General features: G+C 46.7%; 1 protein-coding gene across 1 annotated transcript in view; it reads left to right on the top strand.

The window, feature by feature from the left end:
- The first annotated feature begins 3,001 nt into the window (after positions 1 to 3,001).
- AP3D1 (adaptor related protein complex 3 subunit delta 1) overlaps positions 3,002 to 25,020 on the top strand; it is a 42,760-nt gene continuing 20,741 nt past the window's right edge. Inside the window, exons 1-9 of the mRNA XM_066205797.1 lie at positions 3,002 to 3,112; positions 16,330 to 16,425; positions 17,200 to 17,280; positions 17,813 to 17,893; positions 19,722 to 19,829; positions 20,157 to 20,286; positions 21,590 to 21,729; positions 21,992 to 22,065; positions 23,785 to 23,834. Coding sequence (XP_066061894.1) covers positions 3,017 to 3,112; positions 16,330 to 16,425; positions 17,200 to 17,280; positions 17,813 to 17,893; positions 19,722 to 19,829; positions 20,157 to 20,286; positions 21,590 to 21,729; positions 21,992 to 22,065; positions 23,785 to 23,834 — 856 coding nt within the window. The 5' untranslated portion in view covers positions 3,002 to 3,016. The remainder of the gene's footprint in view (positions 3,113 to 16,329; positions 16,426 to 17,199; positions 17,281 to 17,812; positions 17,894 to 19,721; positions 19,830 to 20,156; positions 20,287 to 21,589; positions 21,730 to 21,991; positions 22,066 to 23,784; positions 23,835 to 25,020) is intronic.

The following is a 25,020-nucleotide window of genomic DNA, read 5'->3' as shown; positions in this document are numbered from 1 at the left end:
GGGGTGTGAGGGTGTGACAGTGTGACAGTGTGACAAAGTGACAGCGTGACAGCGGCTGAGATCCACTGCAAAGGGCTGGGTTAAAACCAGGGATTTCCACAAGGTTTTTGGGGATCGCCTCGGAGAGCAGCCCAGTCAGAGGCAGGGGGACAGTGGAGGGGACAGTGACAGCACAGGGGGGCACAGCCAGCCCTTCCTAACCACAGCCTCATCCTGGTAGCAGGATGTTCTCCATACCATGAGGACTCCAGCAAACACAACTCTTCCCTTTGACTTTTTCCCATAAAAAAGGAAACCTCCTGCATAGGGGCTGATGTGTGCAGCTATTTCTGAATAAAACCAACACAACACCCAGGTCCTCTCTCTGCCCCGGGGCCAGCACAAACAGGCTGCAAAGCCCAGGCTGAAGGCAGAGAACAAAGGGAAAAACACTGGGAGCAAGAGAAATCCTTTTCCTTCCCCTGCTGTGCAGTGGCTCAGAATCCCAGGTGGATCTTGGCAAGGTCGTGTCTCCTTTTTGTTTGCAGCTCCTTTCTCTTTATTTCCCTTCTTTCCCTGATGCTGGAATCCTGCTCTGGAGATGAAGGTGGGGTGGGACAGAAGCTCCTGTACATTTTGTTTTCCCTCTCCTGTTCCCTGTCATCACCCACCTGCAGTGGGGACATGTCACCCACGGGCAGGGGCTCATCCAGGGGTGTTAGGCACGTGGGTAGAGGACAAGCTGTGGTCACAGGGACACTGAACCACTGCCCACTCTGTGCCCGCACGTGTGGGGACACCCCCAAGGCTCCATGTCCACCTGGCGATCACCCACCACGTCACCTGGCACCTGTCACAGCTCTCCCACACCAACACTGGTCACCTAGGGCAGCGGGGGACAGTGTTTAGCGGGTGCTGAGGTGTGGCAGCCTGTGGAGCTGCATGCCCAATTAAGACATGGCCCAAAATTTGGCTCTACTGGCTGTGCAGCCACTGTTGACACCCACGGGCAGAGGGGAGAGGTGGAGCTCTGCCAGACCCACCCTGTGGGACCCCCACGCCATGGAGGAACCTGCAGCCCCATGGAGGGATCCACAGCCCCGTGGGGGGATTGCTATCCCTATGGAAGGATCCCTGGCCCCACAGAAAGACCTACATTCCCATGGAGAGATCCCCATTCCTATGGAGGAACCCCTGACCCCACGGGGCGACTCTCAGCCCCAGAAAGGACTTGCAGACCCACAGAGGTATCTCCACCCCTATGGAGGGTTCTTTAGCCCGCTGGAGTGACCCCTGTCCCCATGGAGGGACCTCCATCCCCAAGGACGGCCCCACGTCCCCACGGAAGGATCCCGTCCCCACGGAACGACCCCCGGCCTCACGGAGGGAGCCCCATCCCCATGGAGCGACCCCTGTCCCCACGCCCGTCCCCGCCACTCCGCCACGTGGGACCCGCGGGAGCGCCCTGGGGGCGTGGCCATACGGAGGCGTGGCCACCAGGGGGCGTGGCCAGCGCTAGGACAGTGACAACCGTGGCAGCCGTGACGCGGCTGTGGCGGGAATGAACCCCAAAGTGTCAGAACAGTTCAAGTTTAAGGGACCACACTGGGCCATCAGCTCCCACCTTCCCGCTCCGGCAGGGCCATCCCAGAGCACAGGGCACAGGATTGTGTCCACATGGTTCTGGAATATCCCCAGTGAGGGAGACCCCACACTTTCCCTGGACAGCCTGTTCAGTGCTGGCTTACTTGCACAGCAAAGAACCTCACGTCCAGGTGGAAGTTCCTGGGCATTGGTTCCTGCGTGTTCCTCTGGTGCCGTTGCTGGGCCCCACGGAGCAGAGGCTGGGCCCTGCTCTGAGCCCTCCCTGCAGACACGGACACGCAGGGCTGAGGGCTCCTTCCGTCTGGGTCTCCTCTGGAGGCTGAACAGCCCCAGCTCCCGTCCGCTCCTCGTGCGAGAGATGCTCCAGTCATGTCCACAGCCCCCACGGGCCCCACTCCAGGACCTCCATGTCTCACCGATCCCCAGGAGTCCAGAGCTGAACACAGCACTCCGGCTGAGCTCCACCAGGGCTGAGGAAGGGGCAGGATCAGCTCCCGTGTCCTACCACCGACGCTTCTCCTAACACAGCCCAGAATCCCACCGGCTTCTTGGCCCCCTCAGTGAGGCCCCTCTTAGCCCCCTCATTAAATACTCAGTGTTTGCTCCAAGCGCTTCCAGGGTTGGGGTTTTCTCTCGTGCGTTTGCAGCTGTTTGTTCCTTCCATCCCACGGGATGAGAGGGGCAGGATCCCCCTCCCGGGCCTGCATCCTCCTGTAAGGGCGAGTGGGCGGGGCCTGGGCGGATGGGGCGGGGCTCTATGGGTGAGCGGGCGTGGCTTCTGCTGAAGGGGTGGGGCGGGGCGGGCTCGGGGCGTGATCAGACGACTCGAGGGGCGTGGTCTGAGCGGGTGGGCGGGATTGCAGAGCGGCAGCGAGCCGGGGGCGGGGTCAGGGGCGCGGCCAGAGAGGGAGGGGGCGTGGCTGGAGAGCAGCGAGGCGGACAGACGGGGCAGGGGCGGGGTCGGGGGGAGCGTCCACAAATTGGGGGCGTGTCCAATGCGATAGGGGCGTGGCTGGAGGGCGGCGAGGCGGGCGGGAGCGCCAGGCCGTTCCGGGGGCGTGGCCAGACGGAGGCGCGGTCTGGACGGAGTGGGCGGGGCAGCAGAGCAGCATCGCGGCCGGTGTTGGCCCAGAGGCGTGGCCGGGCGCTCGGGGCGTGGCCATGTCGGGGGCGTGGCCTAGCCCTCAGCTGACCGGCCGCCATTTTGTCGGTGCCGGATCCCCAGCGCCGCCCGGAGCTGTGCCCGCGGCCGGGGTCGCCCGTGCCCGCCCGTCCGCCAGGGCGGCTCCGCCCGTGCCCTTCCGCTTCCCTCGGCATGTGAGCGCCCCGGAACCGCTGCTCTCACCCGGCTCGAGCGGCAGCAGCACCGCGGCGGCCCCCCCGGCCGGGCCCGGCCCCTCAGCCCGGCGCAGGCCCCGCCGCCGCCGCCGCCATGGCGCTGAAGATGGTGAAGGGCAGCATCGACCGTATGTTTGACAAGAACCTGCAGGACCTGGTGCGCGGCATCCGCAATCACAAGGAGGATGAGGTGAGGGGAGCCTTCCCTGCGCTCCGGCCCGGGGATGTCACCGCTGGCCGCTGGGGCCGTGGCTGGGGAGGGAATGTTGGGTTGGGAAGGGGGAAGCGGGAGTCAGAACGAGGAACGTGACCCTGGGGTGTGGGGCAGGAGGGACGGGCTGCCTGAGAGTATGAGAGTTCCTAAGGGAGGGTCGTGCTTGGTGCTCACCTTTCCGTTCAGTGTGTTGTTGTGGTGCTGAGATCCGTGTTACACATACGGATAGATATGCATAGAAACATACGCGAATGTGTGCATGATTATTAGAGAGACAATATAGAGGAATTCCATCCTCTCCAGCCCTACAGTCACGTGCTCTAGTCAGCTATATATTCTTCACCTAGAATCTGTTATACAGGAGAACTAAGGTTCTAAATCAGCTTTCAGATCATTCATGCCTAGTATCTCCTGACTAAAACGTCCTTCTCTACGAGCTTTTCTAGGCAGCAATCAGTTCTCCGTGTTGGCCTGTTATCCACTCTTGTGTGCAAAGCACGTGATCAGGAAATTAGTATAGGTGAAATAATTAGTCATCAAGAACGCGTTATGTGAGACTCCACAGTGAAGTGTCACATGGTAATTGAGAAGTAACGGGCCTCAATGTCATTTATGTTCATCTTCAAGTAACTGATGAAGCTTGGGAAGCTTTCCTAAGGTTGTTCTAACAGCTGGGCTTTGCTGGTGTGTTGGGGGCTTGCCGTGGAGTCAGGATCAGCTATCGAAAGCATCTGGAAAAGTTGTAAACATGTAACTAAATGAAGAACTTTACTAGGGAAGCTGATCTTCCTTGCTAGTGCTATTGAACTGAAACCAAAATCTCTGTGAGGCCCCTTGTGCCCCGGACAGGGGGTTGTTTGGTGGTGAGCACACCTGGGAAACTTCTGTTTTTCACAGAGTGGCAGAATGTGCTGAGCTGGAAGGGACCCGTCAGGATCATTGAATCCAATTTATTTCAGCGTTTGTTCAATTTATGGTGCTGGTTTGGTGGCAGAGGAAGGCAGGGCTGCTGTGCAGTGCCCTGTGAGATGTGGGAAACACCACAAAGTGGCAACAGCAAATTTGTATGGAATTTATGAGCCTAGTGTGGTCTGCCAGAGTGGGACCTGGTGAGCAGGATTCTTACAGAGCCCCCCCAATGTGTTGTGCTGCTTTTGGTAAATCTGCTTTATTCCTTTGTGCATAGGAGTGAAAGTGTTTCAGCAGCTGTCAGACCCCTGAGGATCCTCCTGGTGAAGGTCCAGGCCTTTGGGACACCTGTTCTTTGAAAAAAAAATTGAATGTTCTTTCTAAAATAATTTTGTGACAAACAGCTTCGTAAAGAGAGCTGCAAGCCACACCGAGTTTGTTCTCAGTCTGTGGCAAGAAATTGTTAAAATGTATTGGCTTTGGTGCCCTTTGGAGTTAGGAAAAACACTCCTTGGACAATTTTGTAGGGCTCTGTGTTCTTGTAGGAAGCTGTTACTCAGGGGTGTGCATACTCTGGGATTCAGTGAGGTCAAAGCAATGTTGTCTCTTACAGCAGCTGGGCTGCAGCATGATGGGGTTTTAAACTCTTCAGTTTGGAGTACAAATGGTGAGATTTTGAAATAGATAACTATGGGGATAATTCCTTTTTATGTCCTCAGGAGCACAGTACAAATTAAAACCCAAACGAGGGTTCAGCTGGTTAAGACATTGCACTGGCAAAACTCGTATGTTTGTGAATCCTTCAAACGTTTTTCTTAATTCCACTGAGTGGCTGCAAACAGTGCAGGACTGTGCCTTTTCCTGGCTCAGCTGGAGAGAGCTGTAAACCTGCTGTTGAGATTTTGGGTGTGGATTCAGTACTTCCCAGCAGTGGCCAGGGACATTGGCTAATTTTCAGGTGATGTTACAAAATCAGAATGCTGTTTTAGAGGAAGTAGCTGCAGAAATTCTTCCTCTTTTCCCTACAGTATCATTGTATCTGTTAAATGTTGCTCCTGTGCTGCAGTTCAACCAACATTTGTGTGTCTCAAGATAAGTGTCTAAGCCTAAGACAGACACCCCATCCTGATCAGAAAAGCAAATTTGTTTAAACCAGTGTGCTTTAGTGGGGAGGATATTGGCTGTTGGTCTTGGCTCAACAGTTTTTCCAGGAAGAGTTGTCTCTGGAAAGAAGCTTCTGTGGTTGCTAAATAGCAATGCTATGAAGAGAAATGAAGGCAAGGTTGCTGTTTTGACTTCTGATTTACTTGTACTTTTTGCAGGAGGTTAGTTTATTTACATGTTGTGGGGTTTGTGTTTTGGAATTTAATCACATGGAAAAATCTGCCCTCACTTATTCCCTCATCCCTCTGCGTAGCCTCTCCTGGTAGATCTGAGATGGAAAGGTTTATTCTTGGTACCACAAGAGCACACCTGGTATTTCACAGCCCATGGATGCTGCAGGAGTGCTTGGCATCCCAGTTCACAGAGGGTTTCTCAGGGCAGTTCTTTGACAGCCCCAATGTGTTCTTGCTTGATGAGTTTGTTTTTCCTGTGCTGCTGTGACCCTAAATCTCACACCCTAAGGTGTGTCCTAAACTCAGAGGAGGCCACATCTCTTCATTGATAAGTTTTGTGTGCTCCTCAGCTCATTGGAGGAGCTGAGAGTGCTGGAGGTTGCCTGGCTCTGAGCTCACAGCGTGTTCATTCCCTGTCACAGGCATTTCCATTGCTCGACCCATTTATTTTGGGTTTAAAACACTGGAACTGAGGGGATGGACTTCCTAAGGATGCAGGGTAGGAGAGGGGAGGTGGTTAACAGATTAACCTGCTCTGTGCAGATTTACTCTGTCCATTTGCAGTGTTCTGGCAGTGCTGGAGCTGCCTTGTCCCTGTGCAGGGTGAGCTGTGTGCAAGGAGTGAGGTGGCAGAGCAGCATTCGCTCCTTCCCAGCTCTGACACGTGTTTATTTCCAACACAGGCTTTAGTCTCTGTGGTGTTTCCCAGCGCCAGTTCAAAGCCAAACTTGGTCCTGCTGCGTTTTCCTGACTTTTCACTTCCAATACCTCATTCTCTCCCTCTCATTTGGAAAAGGAATGCTTTTGCTAATGGAAGTGGTGTTTCTCAGCAGTTATGAGGTGGTTTTATACTCCATGGAGTAACTTCTCCCACTTTGTACCTACTGCTTTGGGATCTGCTCCACAGGTCAGGAGAGGAATGCCTTCTACCATAGGCTGTTCAAATATACTGGATTTTTGCCAAGATAGTCCAAACTGATAAATTATATCTGTTCTCCTAAACGTGTAATAAGAGACAGGATAAGTCTTTGATGCTGTTTGGCCCTTGCACAGTGTTTTTCATTCACAGTTAAAAGTTTGTTTTTCCTAACAAGGAAGCTCCTGTCGGATGCTGGTGTGAGATGTTCCTTTATAAAACTGAAATTATAAAATAACAGAAGCAGATATTAATGAGTGTTCTTAGGCTCATTCAGACAGTAGCCCTCTGTTTCAGGTGTCTTTGATTTGCTGCAGGACACTTAAGGAGAGAGATGAGATTTTAAAAAGTCCTATACAAAATGAGAAAATTGTCCCCCTCTTTTCTCAGAGACTCTGCTGTGTGTGCCAGTATTAGCCCTTTGTGTTTTGGTAATGGATACTTCTGGGAAAAAATCATATTGAAAATCCACATTTTCCTGTCTGTGGTGTTGGGTGATAAGTATCTCATTGCTGCTTTACATTTAAACTGTTTGGGAAGAGTGAAAGGAGCAATCAGTGATGCTGATTGGGAAAAAAAATTAACTTCAGTTAATTAATTACTAATATACTCAGTTACTAATATAATGCTAAATGGGAGGAGCATTGTGTGTCGTGCTGTGAAATGTGTTTTACTGTCAGCTGGGCTTTCCAACCTGGCCGTGGCTTCTTGCTGCTTACTGGGTGTTACCTGAGGACAGGGCACTTGTATTGTTAAAAAAGCTTTTCCTCCTGAATAAAGGGATGCTGTGTTCCACTGCTGGTTTCCAGCAGCTTCTCTGACACGTTTTCAGATGAAATGATGGCCTGGGGAGTTTTGAGGAATCTTTTCACATCACAAAACCCTTCTGGGCTCAGCCTGTCCTCAGTGAGGCTGAAGGCCTTCTGATGGCCTGGCCTCAGCCACTGGTGCACTATTAGTATTTGGTGGTAAAGGATGTGGGATGGAACATAATCAGGGAATTTTGAGGGATGCTAAACAGCTTGTTGGTGTCTGAAAGAACAGACCAACTGCTGGGCAGTGCAGTTCATTGATGACAGACAGCCCTTTCAGGCCCTGCTGCTCCATCAGTTACTGTGTGTCACACACGTGTTGATATCTTTGAAGGCAGCTCATTATTCCACCCACTTCCAAGTGGATCTGGAGTTGCTATTGTTAATTCTTCGTGTGTGTGAATCACTGGAAAAGACCAAGTCGGAAAGAGCAACAATACACAGAGAGGGTTGGATGAGGACCTCAGAGCACTTGGTGAGAAACCAGTGTGAGACTGACTGCGAGGCCCAGTGTGACAGTGTCCTGCCTTACCTGCTGTGTCACGGACACAAAGGGCCTGGAGCATGGAACACCAGCCAGGATGTGGCCTTGTGCTTCTGTGATTACAGGCAGGAGCAGCTGAGGCTTTGCATTAGTGCTGCCTTTCATTAGCTTCTTGCTTTCTCCTCTATTAAATATTACTTAATTGACTGTGGCATAAGTGGGGATAATAGCTTTGCTCCCAGTCCTGATCATTTTCTAGCTGTCTCTGCTGAGGGTTTGAAACGCTCCAGACAGATCTGCACTGGCACATGTGGAAGTGAATATTGTGCCCAGGCAGGTCCAGGGCAGAGGAAGAGCTGTCTGGTACCTAAGAAATGGAGTGGCCATCCACTGTACCTTTAGTGAGGCCAGGGGAAAAACAGCCAGACACATCAAAGTAAAATATGGATACAAATTACATTTCTGCGCTGTGATCAACTGCAGAGAGTTGTTTATTTGGTGCTTTTTGATGCTGACCTTTGTCCCAGGGCTGAGTGCAGAAAATGGGGCTCTGATTTCTTGCCATCAGTGTCCATGAAAGTGACTGAAAACCTCTTCCTCCACGGTGTGGCTTAGTGAATACGTTTGTGTACAGACAGCACCTTTAGGTTTTCACTGGGAAGTGTTCTGGGAGTACATCCCATTCCTGGTGCCCTGGGAAGGGCAGTGTTACCTGACAGGCACCAGAAAGAACCGAGTCATGAGAGCCCTTACAAGGAAGCATTTTGTTCATTGGGTTATTAAAAACTGCTGATCGTTCACGCTGAGAAATTGAAATGCTTCATCATCTATGGGGGAGTCTGCTAAAATCCAGGTGTCAGAAAGGATAAAAATATTTGACTAGGGTAAAAGTTGCAGAAAATAACACTGTTGGTGGTAGTGTTAGTAGCTCAGAAAGGTGCTTGAGTGGGGTTTTTAAATAAGAAGCAAACCTTCACAGTGAGATAAGTGAACCCTGTTGAATTCTGAGTGTAAGTGGGTATTAGGAGTGTCTGATTCCTACCAGCTCCCCCTCAGTCACTGCCCAGCAGGCTGGGCACTGAGTTTGTAAACCCCACAGCTGAGTGCTGGTTTTAGTATTAGCTGGTTTTTTTTAATTGTTATTTCCATGATGACCTAGGTGCTCCAACCTGACAACTTCTGCTGAGAAATTCCTGTGTTGAAAGGTGTATAAATGGAGGGAGGTGTCAATGTGGGAATGTTGAAACTTTCTTCTGGTTGGCTCAATCTTTATGGCAAAGCTGTATAAAATAATTGCCCCAAGTGGATCACTGTGTTAATCAGCTTCAGCCTTGAGAGTGGATGTTTGTTTAGTGTGAGTGCTGTGATTGTACAGTAGGGAGGGGGTGAACAAACTTACTTTAATCACACAAATATTTGTGCTGAATTTAAGAAGCCAGGAGTGGCCATGAACCATCTTTTTCTTGATTGTCCTCCTCACCTTTCCATAACTGCAGAGTACTCACAGCTGTGCATGAATCAGTGGTAGATCTTTATAGTATTTTCAGTGTTACATTTTTATTTGGTGTTAATACGTCATTAAGCATCTTTTTTTGGTTTCTCCCTGAACTGCTTCAGTCATCTGAGTCTCAGCAACAATAGCTACTTCAGTTCCTTAGGAGGAAGTGACTGTTTCCTAAGCATCCAACGAAGCACGTGCTTCAGTGAAGCCTGCCTTTATCAGAGATGTCTGGAACAAGCAAGTTGAAAAATCTACTGTAAAAACACTTTGCAAAGCTTTTTGCATAGTTATGTAAAAATAAAACTTCGGGTACATCTTGTATTTGCGAGGCTGAACACTTTTATCTGACGCATCTCTCCAGGCTCAAGAGTTGTCTGCTCGGATATGGTTTAGACAGCACAGACCCCTGAGGATTGTTTAATTGCTGTGCAATTAAATTAACAAATACTGTGATCAGGCTGGAGATGTGCTTATATTAAAGGACTGATCAGACTGGAGATAATTAAGGGACATCTCTAGACCCTTGCTGCTGCTGCCTGCTTACTGATTTACCAGTGTTTGGGGCTTGCTGATTGCCACTTTCCTCATTCCCAAGGTGCCAGCAGTGATGTTGGCATTGCCCACCTGGGAGGGGGGCAGGATGTTTTGTTTAGCTCCAGCTTCCTGCGTCAGTGTCCTTCTGTGGGCATTTCAGTGTGAAATCCTGAATTATCTTTGGGTAAACCACCAAAGAGGAGCTGTCCATGGGAGACTGCCAGAACATCCCAGTGCTTGGAGGGATGCTGCGGGTGCTTGGAGTCACTTTGGAGAAGCAGCTGCAATTCCAAAGCTTTTTCTTTCCTGAAACCCAACCTTTGTGTTACAGAAGATCCTGAATGTTCTTCTGCAGTGCCTTAAGGGCTGTAGTGGTTGGTCTGGGGTTGGGTATCTGCCCTGAAATTGGTGCACAGTACTTGCATAGAGAACATTTCTCTGCATTTTTAGAATAAGGTTCAAAGGTTTGAATTGGCCTATGAGTCATTTTAGGATGGATGTGTGCATGCATCATGCCAGTTTTCAGTTGATGTGTGTAACTTCAGCAAACATTAACAAAAGAAAAAACTGAAAACCAACTTTGTGCGTTCCTTTCTCTGTGTTCTTTGGCCAAGGAGTCTTGTGATCTCCCTGTGCTTGTACCAGACAAGGGAGCAGTGGGTAATGCATCGTGTTTCTAATAAATAATATAGAAGTCTGCTGCAGATGAACCAGCAGAACCTCATGCCTCTGGCGTTGTCACTGAGAACGGTACATTGGGCTGGGATCTGGAGCCTACCTGAGGGTGAGCCAGTAAATCCCTGGAAAGCTGGGTAACAAGGACAAAACTGAGGCATGTTAAAACATGTACAGCAATGCTGTTCATCAGCAGCTGAGTGAAAGATAAGCTTGGCTTTATGAAAACGCCTTTCAGTTTCCTGAGCCCTTTGTTGCACCTGAGTGCTCTGTGCACTGCTGGACTCAGGCTGCTGCAAACCCATCAAGATGAGCATTGTGTAGCTTCTCATCACTGCTGATCCTCTGTTCTGTGCTCAGCTGCTTTGCCATGGGTTTGGTGGAGTTGCTTGTGAGGAGCATGTGTGGGAGCACATGCCTTGGAATTCTTTCTATCCAGCCATGGAGTAGCCTTAACAAAAGATCCTCTTATTTATCTCAAATAAGTTTTTCTACAGTAGTTAAATAATACAGTATTTTTATGGGAATAATTGTGGAATATGTTGATCACTAATGCTGTGTCCAAGTCAGTAGAAGGCAGCACATTTTGCTCTTTAATTCCCTTGTCTGTTACTTCAGTTGATTCACTCAGAACTGTCATGGCACAACATATCCAGGTACTGCAAACATTGGAGGTGTTCTCTGACTGCTTCAGTGGTGTTTGACATCCAGGGCTGCTTTTGGGGGCTTGAGAGAAGCCTGGCAAGGGATAAATATTTCTGCTTGAGTCAGGAACTGGCAGCTGATCTGTGTTGTGTTGGGAATGGGATCTGCCACCTGAAGCACGAACAGATCTGGAAGTTCCTTCACCTCCACAAGGTGCCTGTGGTGTAGCTGCCTTTGGTGCTGAGCATCTCAGTCATCTTAGGAAGTTGCAGCAGTGGCATCTTCCTCTCATGTGAGACCATCATGTGCTTGTGCTCAGCATGATCTCATGGAGTTTGTCTCAAAGTCCTACCAAAAACTGATAAATCCTATAGTGCTTAAAACAGAAGAAATGCTGCATATTGTGCTTATTTATTTTTATATTCTAAGTATTCCAAACGTTTGTTTCACCATGGTGTCATTTCAGATATATCAGAAAAGACTTGCTTCTTGTGCCATTCACTATTACTAAATCTTTCTTTAAAACATATTTAACCCTGGAAGCACAAGAGAAATAGGAACTAATGTTCACTGACATTTTGCTCTTTCATCTGGATGGAAGCACTTGGATGTTGCAGTGACAGGTTTGAATCTCAAATCAAGTGCATTTGGTTTGCTGAGTTGCAACCCAAAGTGGAAGGAATGTGAGTTTGCCTTCTCTTGGGTTTAGAAGATGATTTATGCCTGAAATGAAAATACAGCTTCTTAAAGACTACTGGAAAAGAGTAGTTTACATGATTACATTTAATGTGGAGGTTCTGCAGTGATCTCCATCCCAGTCATCAGTGTGTTCCTGTCAGTTAATGAAAGAAAGTGGAGCATGGAGAATCACATTTCTTAGGAATGTAATCGTTATACAATCACACTTACATTGATTGTACTGTTGCTTGCTTGAGAAAGGTAAGTCTTTTGTGAGCATCTCTGAAATTGTCAGCAAACCCCAAGTTCTGCCTGGGCTTGGAATAAAGCTTTAGTGTTTTTCAAAGGTAAGTCAAAAAACATGGCTGGGAAATGAAAAATGCTGTAAAATGACATTTTTGGCTTCTTACCATGACCCGCTCTCCCCTTGCTCCTTCCATTTCAAAGGGACTGTGTCTTTGATTCATGATGCCTTCTTTCTTATTTTAGCCACTCACGTACATGTAGATGCACATATTTTCTAGGTGAGATCTTGGAATTCTTGAGGAATTTGGGCTTATTTTAAAAAACATCTTCTGTATTTTGTTAATGGCTATAAAATGTTGCAGCATCTCATTGATGACATACTTTGAGCGATGCAGTTGTGGCTGTGCTGTTGTCACAGCTTTGTTGAGTACTCGCTGCCCATGTCTGCAGGGTTTTAGCTGGGCTGCTCCGGGCGTGTTCCTGTAAGGCTCCTTGGGAGACAGAGCAATCACCACAGTGGTTGCTATAGCATTTCATTAAGGAGCCTTTTCCACCGGGGCAGGGAAGGCTCCTTTCCCACTTGGCAGCCTGGCAGGAATTAAAGAGAGCCTCAGCTCCTTGCCGGCTGCGCTCAGAGGCTTCAGCTCTGCTGGCAGGCAGCTCTGCCCCTGTTCCCACTCCTGAGAGGGTTCCTGTGCCTCATGGCTCTGCCTGTCCTCCCCACCCTGCCTGAGCATTGCTTGCCTCCCTCAGGCCCATCTGGCTGGGCACATCCACAGCTCTGGAGGTGTTGGGGCTTAGAAGTGCTCCTCAGTCAGCTGGCCAGAATGTGGGAGCCATCAACACAAAACTTGCAAGTTGTACTGTCACGGAATTAGCAGCTAAGAAATATATTGATATTAGAATGAATACTGGGAACATAAATGAACTCTTGGCACTGCTGGTGCCCCATCTTGAATCCTGGGATCAGGTTTGGGTCCCTCATGATAAGAAAGACATTGAGGGGCTGAGGGAGCTGGGAAAGGGGCTGAGCCTGGAGAAAAGGAGGCTCAGGAGGGACCTTGGAGCTCTGCACAACTCCCTGACAGGAGGGGACAGCCAGGTGGGGGGTCAGGCTCTGCTCCCAGGGAACAGGGACAGGAGGAAACGGCTTTAAGTTGTGCCAGGGAGGGTTTAGATTGGATATTGGGGGAAAATTGCTTCATGGAGAAGGTGGCCAGGCATTGGAAGGGGCTGCCCAGAGCAGTGATGGAGTCACCATCCCTAAAAGTGTTCAAAAAGACACATGGATGTGGCATTTGGGGACATATCTTAGTGATGAACATGGCAGTGCTGAATTAGCAGCTGTTGAACTTGTTGATCCTAGAGGGCTTTTCCAACCTTAATGATTCTCTGATTCATGGAGCCTCAAAAGCATTTAACGTGAGCTAGTTATATTCTGAGAAATATTTATTTTTAATTACCACACTAGGAAATTCCTATATTGGAGGGGGTTATGCAAAAGTGTAATTGGTGCTGGGCAAGATATCCAGATTCTTTGCTGTGTCAGTATGTAAATTTGGGGGGTTTGGGGTTTTTTTTTTCCTTCCAGTTTTTTTCACTGCATCAAGTGGTTGTTGTCCCTTTTGCTGTCTGGTGTGACCTCACTGAGCAGCTCACGGGTTGCACTGGGGGCTGTGGGGGTCGGTCCGCGGGAAGCACCTGCAGGTCCTGTGCGTGCCCGGGGCAGCGTTCCAGCCGCCAGAGCCTCGCTAAGGATCCGCCCCCACCTCTGGGTTCCCTCCCAGGTCTGTGGGTGTGAAATGTGGCAGCGGATCCAGCCGGGCGTGGTGCTTGGCTTTCAGGTTTAGGGGGGAGGCTGAGTAGATCCGTTTTCCTCATATTGCTCATTCACGGCAGTGCCGCTGCACAGGATTAACAAAAAGTTAATACCTGCTGATCCTGTAAAGCTTTCTATATATAGTGCCTTCCATTCCTTGGAGTGTTTTGGGATTTGAAGTACAGCTGTTTTGGAAGGACTTCTTTCTGCTCTCTCTAATCCCTTTTTTTCAGTTGCAGATCTGATTCTGAGCTCTGTAATATGCTTTTCCAGAAGCTGGACTAACTGGTCGGCAGGGATTTGCCTGTGCGATGTTGGACTGGTGACTTTGGAGCCTGTGCTGGGCTGGGCACTGCTGAACTTCCCTGTACTCTTATTTTTTTCCCCCTCCTGCTCACACAGTGAGTTGTGCTCAACTCTGAAAAGCTTGCCAGGAATCTTAAGCTAATGTTTAAATAGTTTGGTGATAGATGCAGTGGGAAATAATCGAGGCTTTTGGTTATGGTTGTAAAGACTAAGACTCTGTGTTAGTGTTCTTCTACCCTAAGAACCACCGCTGGCCTCGCTGCCCAGGATGTGGCAACAAGATACACACGGGAAGGATTCTGTGACACTCTGTTCCAGAGTGCTTTTCTGTGGGCATAAAATATTCAAGGCCAAGTACAATATATTTGTGGATCAGCTGCATGTTGTGTAAGTCACTCTTGCAGCATCTTTGATGAAGTATTTATTTTCTGCTCTCAGAAGATCTTTTTAGTTTATACTCAGGAGTTTAAACTTCCCGTGTGAGTTGTTAGGACCTGAATTGCTCCCAGGTGAAGGGTTCAGAGTCCCAAATCTGCTTCTGGGTGAAGTCACCTGGTCACTGCATTGTTAAGTGTTTGGGGGTGACTCCATCTCCAGTTCTGGCAGATGTGATCCACTCACCTGTACCCAGGAGGACAGAAGGGATCTCTGTACAGGAAAGGTGTTTGGTGTTTACAGTGCCCTCCCTTAACATGAGAATTCCCACTGTAAGGACAGTATTTCTATTCCAAACATGGGCATTTAGGAATATCTTAAATTCCTTCAAACTCATTCATCTGCTAAACACCCCCAGCTGTCCCAGGCTGTCCCCAGAGCAGAGGGGCTCCAGCCCTTGGGGCAGCTCTGTGGCCTCCTCTGCACTGGCTCCAGCAGCTCCACGTCCTGCTGATGTTGTTCCCCGGGGCTGGGGCAGCTCTGCAGGTGGGGTCTCACCTGAGTGGGGCAGAGGGGCAGAATCCCCCCCTCCCCTGCTGCCCACGCTGGGGGCTCAGCCCGGCACAGGGGGGTTCTGGGGTCAGTGCCCATGGCCGGGGCAGGCTGAGCCTCTCACCCACCAGCACCCCCAAGTCCTTCTCCCCAGGGTTGATCTCCATCCATTCTCCACACACTGTTTCTAGCAGCAAAATTCTGGGACTTGAATGGTGGGTGTCACTCCAGGACATTTGTAAAAGGCTAAAAAATTAATACACAAAAATTAGTGTAAAGGGGAAAAAATGTTGATTAAAGTCAGGCCAGTAGACTCCTATGCTGAAAATCTAATTTTGGAGGAAGGTGGTGGTATTCAGGCAGGGATTAGGTAATCAGGTTCTGACCTGGTTCCTCTGGCAGTTAGGAATATGAAATAACCTGCTGCATGCATGGCTTTGAGAAGAGAGATTATTTCTTTGCATTTAAATTTTCATGATTCCTGCAGCAGATGCCTTCAGTACTTAAATAATAATTAATTGTGAACTGGAAGAATCTTTGGCTGAGCAAATTCTGCTTATAAAGTAAAATCTGTACAGATAATTTTAAATCACATGTTTGCCACATCCTTCCCACAAGCACAGATGTGATTGCTTGGAAAGATGTGAAGCACCAATATTTAAATGTAAACATTGTGACATTTGGCTCTTTGACTTGCTGACAAATTCATACAAATAACTGTTACTTATCAAAATGTGTACATGGCAAAAGGGCTCATGGAAGGTGAGAAGCGAGAGGGGGTTCATGACTTTCCATGGAGCTTTCCATGGCTGGGGGGTCTAGGAATACCGTGTCCCAGCCAAGCCTTGTGCCTTGTCCCTTCAGGCACGGGGAGTGTTGTGGGGGTGCCCACCCACAGCGTCATCATTGGCAGCATGTCCAAAAGCGGGGTAGTTCAGCGTGTTTTTGTCAGTCACCTTTCATTTGTGGGCTGTTAACAGTGTTTGACACTTTCTCCTTGTCGTGTAAGGAGCGGCTGTTCTCTGACTGGTGAGCTCGGGGGCAGGGAGCTTTCTGGCTGTGGTGAGCTCTGGTTTTGTTCAGACCTCTGTCTATTCAATCTCCATTGAACAACTTCATGTTTGCAGATTTGTGAATCTAGAGCTTTGGAGTGAGTGGTGTAATTGTGAGGGAGAGGCTGAAGGGACAACCACCAAAGAAACATTTTCATACTTTTGGTTTTGTAAGAGAGTTGTGGTGGTTCTTTTTAATTAGTAATTTTGTCAGAATTAAGTGCTTACTAAGTTGTGTGTGTGTGTGTGAGATTGGTGCTTGCAAATGCTGAGTTCTGCTGCTTCTCCCCACCAACAGCTGCAAACTTGAGAAACTGGTAAAGGACCTCAAATTTTTGTTTGTTTTCCTCAGGCAAAATACATCTCCCAGTGCATCGATGAGATCAAGCAGGAGCTGAAGCAGGACAACATCGCAGTGAAGGCAAACGCAGTCTGCAAACTGACCTATGTGAGTGCCTTGCTGGGATCTCGTGGAATTGCAGCTGGATTTTGTTCCTTCCTGCTGATTTGGAGCCAGCCTCGGGCCTGGGTGCCTGCTCTCCCTGGGCTGCTCTAAGTGCAGGCTGTGGGGACAGCACTCCCCCTGCTCTGACATCAGAGGCTGCACGTTCCTGCTCTGTTTGGTACAATTGGATTTCATTGTCATGGGTCAGGAAGTGAATCTCATTTAAAACAATTTAAAAGAAATTGTTTTCAACTGGATTGGTTCTTACAATGTAGTGACATGAGCCCTTGAAACTGGGTTGGTTTCTCTTTGCTCAGTCCTTTGTTGACAAGGAGAAGACAGAAATATTGGTAGAGAGTTCTTTCTGTGGTTTTACTATGGTTTTTATTTTAAAAAATCGTTAAGGAAACTCTTCACACCAAATCTTATATAACTGCATATCATAGAATCACAGAATGAGTGGGATTTGAAGAGACCTTAAGGCTCATCCAGTGCCACCCCAGCCATGGGCAGGGACACCTGCTGTCCCAGGGTGCTCTAAGCCATGTCCAGCCTGGCCTTGGGCACTTGCAGGCACCCTGCAACTAATGCAAACTGTTTCAAACTTGTGATGTCTTTCAGTTACTGTGAGTCTGCAGTGTAGCACTGCTCATAAACCTGTGATGTCTTACAGTATCATTTTCAGACTCCTGTTGCATCTTCAATTTTGGGAGGTGTCTTGACCTATTTTCTTGAGTCTCGTATTTCAGGAGTTTATCTTGGCTTCTCTGCTCACAGTTACAGATGCTGGGCTATGACATCAGTTGGGCTGCTTTCAACATTATTGAAGTTATGAGTGCTTCCAAGTTTACATTCAAGGTGAGTTCTCTGGCCAAGCTGTCAGATACCTTTTGTGAAAAGCCAGAGTATTTTTATGTGAAGACCACCTGGGATTCCTAATACCCGCTGTTTTTTATTTTGTAATAGTTTTATAATTTTTCTTGAAATATTTCTTTCGTGTTCTGTTGCAGTCATTTCTCACCAAACAACGTGGAATGTTACTTTCTAAGGCTTTGTATCTAAAACATAGGAGTCAACACAGACAAAATTAGTGTAGTAGACAATCCTACCTCATTTCTGTAGCTTTGTGGTCACTGACCTGTGTTGTAACGAAATGGAGAAGGTGGAGGTGGTTTTATTATCCCTAAGACAGATAAATTATCAGTAGAACATTACTTGTCTGAATTTATATCTTGATATAACCCCCCTTTTCTAGAGAATCCTCTCATGCCTCTTCTGTTACACAAACCTACTCATTCATCTTTTCAATATTGCTTCTAAAGCCACCAGTTGTTTTCCACCTAAACAGACTTTAAAAACAAACCTTGTTTTCCTCCTTGCCTTTTCCCAGCGCATTGGTTACCTGGCTGCCTCCCAGTGCTTTCATGAAGGGACTGATGTCATCATGTTGACAACTAATCAGATCCGAAAGGTAAATCTTCATTTTTTCTTGCACTCTCTCCCTACTTGTACTTTCACATCTGTATTGAGTATTTCCCCATTAGGAACGTAGAGGTGTTTAAGTAGAGTTCTTGATTTGCAGTCTCCTGTCATTCCACAAGCTGAGGGATTAATGAAACACTCAGGAGCTGTGCACAGCCCTCCCTGTGCTGTCTCATACCAGCTCTGTGTTTGTTCAGCTCAGAGAATGGTGACAGAAATAACTTTGCTGGTCTCTAGGCAGTGCTTATAAGAATGTAACAGGCAGGAAAAATGTTCCCATTCCTGAAGTAGGATGAGCTGTGACTCGGGAGTGACATGGCTTCACAACATTTCTACTTGAGGGCTCTTTTTGTCTGTAATTCCAGATCAGACTTTAATTTCTCTGGTAGAATTGGGTGTAAAAATGGTGAAGAGTGTATGGAAAGCTTTGTTTTCTATTCATGTACCCACATGTGTGTTCATTTTCATGGAGCTTGATCCCTTAGAGTTACTGGTTTGCAGCATAGTTTTCCCATTCTTGAAGTTACAGATATTTTTTTAAAGCTCTTAACTCTCATTTTTTTAAGTATCACTGCTTTAAAACGTGACTGATGCAGTACAAGATATGCCTACATTTTTACCATACGAGGAACTAAAATGTGTTTTCATTGCTTAAAAAAGAGCGGTGGGATGTTATCCAGCATCTTTCCTAAAGAACTAGTGCTTTTCACTTTGTCTTTTGGACTGTTCTGTGCTGAATGTGAATATCTATTGTCTTTATTATGGACACTTCCTTTTACTGAATTTCAGTCACTTACTGGCTACTTCCACTTCGTGCCCAAATTTTTACTTAAAAGCATCTTTCTTTATGCCTTTTCATGTTTCATTGATCCAACCACTTGGGATTTGAAGGATTTATGAGTTCTCAAAATACATTCAAGCCAGGATGAATTGCAGTTTTTTGCTCCTTAAGAAGTAGATTGCATTATCCTTAGACTCTTAATTTCCCACCACCTGCAGCAGGTTTTTAAATGAGATGCAAATGGCACAGAACCCCAAAGGCCTGACTATGTTTAGCTCTCCTGAAGCAGCTTCAGCGTCCACGTGAATCTGGACTCTTAATTCAGCAGTCCATGTGGGAATGTTCTGTGCAGCTTCCTCATGTTTGTGTTTCCTGATACACAATTTACAGTCTACACTTGAACATACTCAGAGATTAATTTTCCTATGGTTAAGTGACTTAAATTTTGAAAGACCTGAAAGACTCTGGAGGGCTGGGTAGGATACTGACCACAGATAGATCCAAGGAAACTTGATCAGTAAATGTGTTCTGCACACATAACTTGTGTCCTGTCTTTGTGGACTGGAAGTTGTGGTGCTGCCAGCAGCTTGGCAGAAGAATAATCTCATTTCTCTACTCGATTAAGGTGGGACACCACTCCCCCAGGAGTGCTTGTTCACAGTGAAGTTGATGGCACTTGAAATTGGACTTAGCAGCATTAGCATTTAATACCAGTTTTTTAGGACTTTAAATATAATTACTTTAAATGTAATGAGTGTTTGAAAACTCTTTCCATTGCCAAAACACCACCAAGGTGCAATCTCTGATTGCTTTTGTGTTGCAGTCATCCATCTCTTGTTTTATTATGGTTCCTTGTGGCCAGTATTAAACCCCAGGCTGGTTGTACTTCAGCAGGTGTTAGTGGTTGATATATAAATATTCCCATGAAGCAGAAGCTCTGCCTCGTTTATGTTGAATGAATAAAATTAGTCTGAGGAAGTAGTTTCTTGACATCCTGTTTGATCTTAAATTTTTGAGCGTGTTTCTCTTTTTTTAGGATCTGAGTAGCCCTAACCAGTATGATACTGGAGTTGCACTGACTGGCTTGTCCTGTTTTGTTACTCCAGATCTTGCCAGGGACTTGGCAAATGACATCATGACATTGGTGAGTTGATAAGGTTGAAATAACTTTATAATTATAGAATGCTAAGTTATTCAAATCTGGTAAATATCTTAAGTTTAGAGCTGATACATGTGAAAACTGCTGCTTCATTCTTGTGGGGGTTCTGGGGAGCTTTTACAGACCTTAGTTAGATCAATATATTCACTCTGAAATATATTCATTAGTCTTGGTGGTAAATAACTGTGTTTTGCTCTCACCTCAAAGCTGAGTTTTCAAAACGCAGTTGAGCCTTGGTGACAGGAGTGTGAGCACAGGAGCTCTGGAAACATGGATGTTCTCAGAGCCTGACTGCAGTTGTTTCGTTAACAGATGTCTCACACAAAGCCTTACATCAGGAAGAAGGCAGTGTTAATCATGTACAAAGTTTTTTTGAAGTACCCAGAGTCCCTCCGTCCTGCATTTCCTCGCCTTAAAGAGAAACTTGAAGATCCAGATCCCGGTGAGTGGATTTTAGTGAATTCCTTCTGCTTCCACGTGTGGAAGTCCATGTGCTTGTAGAGCTTATGGAGAAAAGAATAGATGAAAAATGCTGTAATCATCTTTTGGGCACTGTCTCACCTGTTTCAGGGTAGGTGAGCATAGAGTTTTGACAGGTGTTGCCATATTTAAAATATGTTCTTTGAAATGTTCATTTCTTCAAACCCAAAGCTACCGAAAATGTATCAGTGGGTTAAACCTCAAAAAGTTTCCTGATTTGTTGCTTATTGAACTTGGCTTTTGAAAGTATTTCAGTGGATTTCAGGGTTTGGGGTTCTGTTTTTGTTATTTCTTGTCCTTTTTTTAGCAAGCTGCAGCTATTGACTTGCAGTGGACACATGTAAAATGATTTAATCTCCCTTAGCGTATTTTTTGAGTCCAGACTGCTCTTTGGGCCCCTCAGTACTGTGTCAGTGCAGGTCAGCAGCAGCACAAAAAATCTGCAGTTGCTCTGTATCATATTCACATTTTTGCTCAGTCTTCAGGAGGTGCTGGTGTTCCCTCACTGCACCAAAACACTTGTTTTGGGAATTCTGTGTGTGATGTGTATCTGATCTCCACTTGATCTGTATCTGCTATTACAGGGAGAAATTTAATTGCATTTCCTGGACTGTTTTATTGTGGGCATGGAATATTCATCTTCCAGGGACAGTGTTATTAAAGAAAGCAAAATCCCTCACCTGCAGAGAGAGGAAGAAATTGCCTGTTATGCTTTGTGGAGAGAAAGATTGCTCTGTGCTGGGACACCCAGCCTGTCTAGACTAAAACATTCCAAACTGACAACAGCCCATGTAAGAGGCTGAGCAATGAGAAGGGAGTGAAAGTGTCCGGTCAGATTGTTTAAGGAATTGTTGTTTTTGATTCATATTTAAACATTTTGAACTAATATATATCAGAGAAGTCAAGAGTGATTGGAAGCTTTCTGCTGAGTGATTGCTGACTGTGTTGTCTGTGTTCCACAACCAGCTCTCTACAGTCCAGGGCAGGGATGTGGCACTGTGCTGGTTTTTGTCATGCTGGACCCAAAGCAGATACCTGGCTTGCTGCTATATTAGAAAATAGCCAGAATTAAATAAAACCTTTTCTCAGTTTGCTTTTGCATTCCTGTATTTACTTTACTGCCTCAAGGTTGGGAATGAGGCCAAACCATTGAGCACACAGGTCTGAAGCTTCAGCTGCTTTTGCTGTGGGGGTTCTGCACCAGAAACTTCAATTACAATGAAGGCATTGATGGGGTTTGTGCTTCTCCCACTTGTTTTCCCCAGGTGTGCAGTCTGCTGCAGTAAATGTTATTTGTGAGCTGGCTCGACGCAATCCCAAAAATTACCTTTCCCTTGCTCCGCTCTTCTTCAAGTTGATGACGTCATCAACCAATAATTGGGTTCTCATTAAGATTATAAAACTGGCAAGTATTCTGCTTTTTGTTTACAGGATTAGGGTTCTCAGTAAATTACCTTGGGTGTGAAAATGGATTTCTTGCTGGGAGGCATAGTTACCATTCAGTCTGAATAAAAAGAAACCAGGAATATCTTCTAATGTTTGTGAATTTAACCAAAGAGAAAAATATGTTAATATAGCTTAGTTTGAATACAGTGAGCTGTAATTTACATAATGTTTTGATGCTGCTGAAAAGCAGCTATTAACTCACTTTTCTTCTCTTTGAATAGTTTGGTGCTCTTACTCCATTAGAACCAAGACTGGGAAAGAAATTGATTGAGCCCCTGACCAACCTCATCCACAGGTATGTGTGACAGATCCTGCCCTGTTCCGCCGGGACTGGGGAAGGACCTGGTGGGTGGGTCAGTATCTGGGGTGAGGATGCATTTTTATAACTTTTTCTTGACTTTTGGTATATTGCCTTGAAGCATCAAAAAATAATCTTAGATTTGGGTTGTTTCTAAAAAACCTGAGGTAAAATACCTTAAAAGAAAGTCTCCAAGTGTCTGACTGTCAGCATGAATTCCTCCAAAGGACGCATGAAAATTGGAGCAATTTGCTTTCCTTTCACTGCATTTCAAGCCAGAGATGACTGTGGAGAATGTATAAAAACTCTGGCTTAAAAAAGGCTCAGCTGTGTATTTGCCTCTCCTGTTCACCTCTCACATTTGATTCCTGACTTTTGGGAGTGCCTTACTCACCAAAGCAGTGTGACAAGGAATATATTAAAGCCCTTTCCTCGTGCATTTGGCAGCTCAGGTGTGTTTTGAAAGAGCTTCTTATAACATGTATGTTCTAAATGTAGATGAAATAAAATTATTTCCTTGTCCCTTGTTAGTGCTGGTTTGTGGTGGTGTAGTGGTTCTGATTCTGAACTGAAATTAGGAAATAGATGCCTTGGAGGCAGTACATGGATTCTCCCAGTTATGAAGAGCAAGTGTGATCTTATGCAGGAGTTGTTGAGTGAAAAAGTTTATTTCTTTTCATGTGACAGAGCAAAGTTTTAAGCAGATATCTCTGTAGCCTTGAGAGCAGCTCTAGCCAGATGATTTCTGTCCATCCACATTATTCCTTTAAGGCAGGCTCAGAGCAGACCAGCATCTGGGTACCTCCAGGGAGTTGTCAGCAGTAACAAATAGATACAACCCACCGGAAAAAGCAGGAAGGTGGACAATCCTACCTCCTGTCCCCAGCTCCCACGTCAGTAATTCTGAATTTCCCCTTTGGCTTGGTCTTCATTCAGTTGTTTTGGTTCTCTTAATGAGTTACAGCACCCTGAGCTGTGCCCAGGGGGCAGAAGTGTTGGTCTTGGTTCTCAGCATCCCAGGCTGACCCTCCCAGGGCATCACTGCGCTGCTGCCTCCAGCGCTGTGCTCCTTCCCTGTGTCCCCTGCACTGGGAGCCTGCTCCTCTGGGCCTTGGGAGGTTCTTGTTGCGCTCTTGTACAGATCAGGTTTTGTAAGGACCTCTGCAGTTTTCAGAACTGCACTGTCTGTGTGTTCAACTGGCACAAGCAGCCTTGAATTTGAGTTTTGGGAGATATCAGACCCTGGAAATGGGTTGCTGACTTTCAGGGATGGGAAGTGTGTTCCTGTATCCCAAGTCTCTGCTGCTGGGGCGTGACTCACTTGCTTGGAGAGAGACTTGAGCTTCTCCATCTGCCTTGTCATGAATTTTTGACCTTGGGCAGAGGATTTAATTTGATTCTTGGACAGGATTGCTTCAGTGGTTTGTGACTGGTGCTGGAGTTAGAGTAACCACTTCCTTCCATATTCCTTGTGTCACAGTGCTCTTACTTGCTGCTTTTCCAGGAAGATTTTTTGGTTTTTAAACATTTGTTTAAAAATCCCTTCCCCCAACAATTTTTAAGTGAGAATCATTTCATCTGTTTGAAGGGATATGGAGCAGAATATTGACAATGTCTTTTGAAGTTCAAGGTGCTAACTAGCTCCAAGATAGTGCTGACAACTCTTCAAAATGTGCTGGTTTATTCCTTATTTAATATACTTGATTTCTGTTTCAGCACCTCAGCCATGTCTCTCTTATATGAATGTGTGAACACAGTAATAGCAGGTGAGAACTGAAACTTGGAACCTAGGAAAAAGAAACGTGATGAACTTTGTCATCAACTAACACCATCTGTAAACCTTTTTTCTTTAACTTAATGTATTTCATAATTCAGTAAGTCTCCTGGCAAACTTTGTGTTACTGTGGGGCTGAAATCCTTTGTTGTCAGTGGGTGAGGCACAGTCACTGCAGCTGTGTTGTGTTTGATGAAGGCTGGAACTGAGTACAGACAATGAGATTATTTATATGCCAGATCCTAAATGTTGCTACAACTACAAAATATACCAGCAGCCATTGAATTAAAACAAGAGTGATGTCTCTTTGCCAAGTTGTCTTATGTGATGATGGATCAGGCTTTTTCTTTTTTTTTTTTTTTTTTTAATTTTTGCAACTTTGCAGTTTAAAAATGGGGTGTAATTCCTTAGAGGAGGTAATTGGAGTTACTGATTGGCAGTTTCAGTTTCTGGGGAAGGGATATGAACTCCATAACTGGGAGGGTGAGAGAAAACAAAGGCAAAAAGGGATAACAGAGTATTGCAGCTCAGGCTTGGCACTTTTCCTATCAGAGTGTGGAGCAGAGGGTTATCGACATTCACAGTTGGTCTGTCTGTCTCCTGTGGGTACTTTGGATAATGGTGCAGAACTTGCTGTGCTGGGTCAGTTCAGAGAGGGAAGAGAGATCTGTCACTCACTGTGTATTCCTTCAGGGAAACGAGGTGTCATGATGAGAGGGAAAATAACACAGGGAGCAATTCCATTGTGGATGAGAGTGGCCTTCACTGAGATCCAGTGGGGTCATCCAGTGGGTAGAGGGTGAGTTCACCCACCCAGGACACCTCCGGGATGCTGATGTCAGACTTGGAGCCAGCAAACAAGCCCTGAAACACCCGAGGAACACGTGGCACCTGCCAGCTCTGGAGGTGACAGTGTCCAGCGCAGTTTCCCTGCAGGGACAGAGAGCAGCACATGGCACCTGCTCAGGCACAGCCGCACTGGGCTTGGCTGGGCTGTGCCAGCAGCAGTTACCAAGGTGGGCCCACCTTTTCTGCAGTGGGGCTGTGTGCTGCCAGAGCTTTCAAGTGTCCCATATAATCAACAATGGCTGGCTTGATTAAAGCTCCAATTTAATCACATTAAACTCCAGGATCTGTTGCTGCATCCCATTGCATTAGGAAAGTGCACAATGAAAAAT

This window comes from Chamaea fasciata, unplaced genomic scaffold, assembly GCF_029207755.1.
Source record: "Chamaea fasciata isolate MVZ Bird 193981 ecotype frontalis unplaced genomic scaffold, bChaFas1.0.hap1 SCAF_28, whole genome shotgun sequence".
NCBI classification, from domain to species: Eukaryota; Metazoa; Chordata; class Aves; order Passeriformes; family Sylviidae; genus Chamaea; species Chamaea fasciata.
This window is presented reverse-complemented; position numbering and strand designations above follow the sequence as displayed.